The sequence below is a fragment of the Myotis brandtii genome, unplaced genomic scaffold, assembly GCF_000412655.1.
Source record: "Myotis brandtii unplaced genomic scaffold, ASM41265v1 scaffold952, whole genome shotgun sequence".
Classification (NCBI taxonomy): Eukaryota; Metazoa; Chordata; class Mammalia; order Chiroptera; family Vespertilionidae; genus Myotis; species Myotis brandtii.
Genome location: NW_005371930.1, coordinates 432568 through 435841, shown reverse-complemented (window position 1 = coordinate 435841; position 3274 = coordinate 432568). Strand labels below are relative to the sequence as shown.

The following is a 3274-nucleotide window of genomic DNA, read 5'->3' as shown; positions in this document are numbered from 1 at the left end:
GGCATCCTGGTCCGGGGGCTGGTAGTGGTTCTCCTGCGAACGCCAGAAGCCGCGCGGGGGGCTCGTGGTCGGTGCCGAAGACGAGCCAACCCCACGGACGCTGCTCGGGGTCCCGGGTGTGGGCTGAGGACGCTAGTCCTGAGGTCCCAGCGGCTCCCAGGGGAAGGCAGCCCGGGGGCCTCAGGACCTCGGGGCAGCAGGACACCCAGGCCCACATCAGCAGTCAAGTGCGTGTGCACGTCATGCCCTGGGCTCGGGACGCGTGTGCATGTGTAGACGTGCGCAGGTAGGTGCGTTTATGTACATGTAGGTGTGTGTGTACGTGATTCCCTGGGCTCAAGATGTGTGTGTGCATGTGTCCAGGTAGGTGTGTGTAGGTAGGCATGTGTGTAGGTAGGCGTGTGTGTAGGTGTTTCTAAGTAGGTGTGTGTGTAGGTGTGTGTCTATGCACATGTAGGTGTATGTAGGTGTGTGTGCATGTGTTATGCACATGTAGGTGTGTGCACGTGTGTGTCTATGCACATGTAGGTGTATGTAGGTGTGTGTGCATGTGTTGTGCACATGTAGGTGTGTGCACGTGTGTGTGCACATGTAGGTGTATGTAGGTGTGTGTGCATGTGTTGTGCACATGTAGGTGTGTGCACGTGCATGTAGCTATGCACGTGTAGGTGTGTGCCTGTGTGTGTGTCTATGCACATGTAGGTGTATGTGTGTGTGCATGCATGCAGGGCCACCTCCCGGGCTCGGCACCCAGGAGCGGGTGAGGGACACGTGCCCGCAGACCTCCCGTGGGCTGGCCTCACCTTGCACTGGCACTGCCCGCTGGTCTTGTTGCAGTCGGGATCGAAGCCTTTGTCGACGGCACAGTGGCACGGGCCGCACACGGGGTTCCCCCACCAGCCTTTGGGGCACGGGAGGTCGATCCTGTCGGGAAGCAGGTAGAGGGGTGCACACTGTCTTCTCGGAGCCAGAGGAAGCCTGCCGGGGCCCGAAGCCGGCCCCTCTCTCCCCCTCGAGGGGCCTCAGTTCCCCCAGCCTGCCTCCCCCGCCTCCGATCGCCCCCACCTCTTAGAATTTCCCGTCCTAATCCCAGCCTTGAGGGGCCCACGGCGGGAGGGTTCTACCTACAGAACTCGTTTTTAAATGACGTGTTTACTTTCCCTTCGACCTGGAGACACAGGACTCCCCACCCCAGCTCGCTGCCAGCATGACGTCGCCGGGTCCCCTCTGTGCAGCACCCACAGCGGACGCCGGCTCCCGGGCACAGTGACACGGACGCCCCTGCACGGCCTCCCTCGACCCCAGCCCCACGCAGCACGGAGCCGGCTGCCCCGGGACGAGGGGCTGTGCTCACCCGTGGTCCCCCCAGCCCAGGGGCAAACGCTGGCCACGGCCCCGGGTGCTCAGAGCGGCCTGCCCCGCCCGGTGTGCCCACACCTCCGTCAGCTCCATGCAGCCACGCGCTGGACCAGTGCGCTCAGAATCGGTCCCGCCCAGCCCCTGGGGAGCCAGCTGGTGACCTTGAGGTGAGTGACATCGAAGGTGAGGAGGCCGCCCGCCTCCCAGCCCATCGCCTGACCGACCTCCGCTCCCCCTGCTCTGAGCACAGCCGCTGGAGGTCAGCGAGCAGCTTGTACGTCTCCGGTGGAGACAGGCTCAACCGAGGTTCGTGCGAGACGCCCGCTGGTTCTCATTTACTTCGTGCCGATTCGAAAACGGGTCCTTGACCCAGAATTGTATGCATTTTGGGTTAAGTCACCACGAGGAGAAACTGGCAGGAGCAGCACCCGCGTGGACGCGCGGCGGCGACACGCGTGCATCTCTCACCTGTTCTCGCAGTACGGCCCGTAGCGGCTGGCCCCGCACTCGCACACGTAGCCCCGCGGGGTGCCGGGGCTGCGCACGCAGGCCGCCGGGTGCTCACAGGGGTTCAGGTGGCACACGTCGACGCACTTCGTTCCAAAGTACCCTGTGGGGACAGGCCAGCATGACCCCCGCCCCCCGGAGCCAGACCCTCATGTCCGACACCCCGGCCACTGTCCTCCGCAGCCTCCTGGTGTCACGGGAAACGTGAGCACTCAGTGGGCCCAACGTGGACACACAGACAAGGGCTCCCAGGAGCCCCCGGGAGGGCGGGAACCACGGGCAGAGGGTCCCAGCCACCCGAGGACACACGGTGGCGGGTGCCCGCTGGCACAGCTACGGCACCTCCAAATCCAGAGGCAAACATTGAACATACGCTTTTAAAAATGTGTACTTTCACCTAATTCTCCTCATCTCATCTCGAGCCCTGAGGCTGAGGCCTGGGGCCCCTCTGCCCGAGTGCATAAGAGACACGGGAATGTGTCTAAGAAGAGATGGCCCTGCCCTGGCCGGTGTGGCTCAGTGGATGGAGCGTCGGCCTGCGGACTGAAGGGTCCCAGGTTTGATTCCAGTCAAGGGCATGTACCTTGGTTGGGGGTTCAATCCCCAGTGGGGGGCGTGCAGGAGGCAGCTGATCGATGTTTCTCTCTCATCGATGTTTCTAACTCTCTATCTCTCTCCCTTCTTCTCTGTAAAAAATCAATCAGATATATTATTAAAAAAAGAAGAGATGGCCCAGTCTGGCCAGCGTGGCTCAGTGGTTGAGTGTCAACCTATGACCTATGAACCAGGAGGTCACGGTTCCATTCCCAGGCGGGACACAGGCCCGGGTTGTGGGCTCGATCCCCAGTAGGAGGTGTGCAGGAGGCAGCCGGCCCAGGATTCTCATCATTTATGTCTCTCTCTCCCTTCCTCTCTGAAATAAATTGAAAAATAAAAAAAATTTTAAAGGAAGAGACGGCCAGCCCACTCCTTGGTCACACCCCGGAGCTCAGGGCTCCCCGACACGATGGGTCGCTGGGAAGCCGAGCCGTCCCAGGCGTCGCGGCAGTGGCTGTGCTGGGGGCAGGGGCTGGAAGCGCACGAGTCGCCCATGTCACAGCCGTCCTTCACCCTGACCTTGAGGGCATCGTCCATGTTCAGCGTGGCGACGTTGGTGGACGTCTCCCCCATCCTCACGCCCTGTGGGAAGGAAGGCCAGGGACTCGATCCCGGGGCCTCTGGGCGGGAGGAGCCCCGAACGGTCCCCGGCGGTTACGGACCCCCAGTGCCCTCTGTCCCTGGTTTCTACAGTGACACCTCGTTTATCTGGGGCCCTGGGACGAGGGGGCGAGGGGAGCAGGGAGGGGGGGCGACGGCAGAACGAGGTCGCCCGCCTCCCCAGGTTGCGCTCCAGGAGACAGGCCCCCGC

General features: G+C 62.6%; 1 protein-coding gene across 1 annotated transcript in view; it reads right to left on the bottom strand.

The window, feature by feature from the left end:
• Positions 1 to 3274, bottom strand: part of CELSR1 (cadherin, EGF LAG seven-pass G-type receptor 1) — a 109059-nt gene that overhangs the window by 17483 nt on the left and 88302 nt on the right. The window contains exons 14-17 of the mRNA XM_014533162.1: positions 2892 to 3045; positions 1828 to 1993; positions 804 to 924; positions 4 to 33 (exon numbers count right to left, since the gene is read on the bottom strand). Of these exons, the coding sequence (XP_014388648.1) occupies positions 4 to 33; positions 804 to 924; positions 1828 to 1993; positions 2892 to 3045 (471 nt within the window). The remainder of the gene's footprint in view (positions 1 to 3; positions 34 to 803; positions 925 to 1827; positions 1994 to 2891; positions 3046 to 3274) is intronic.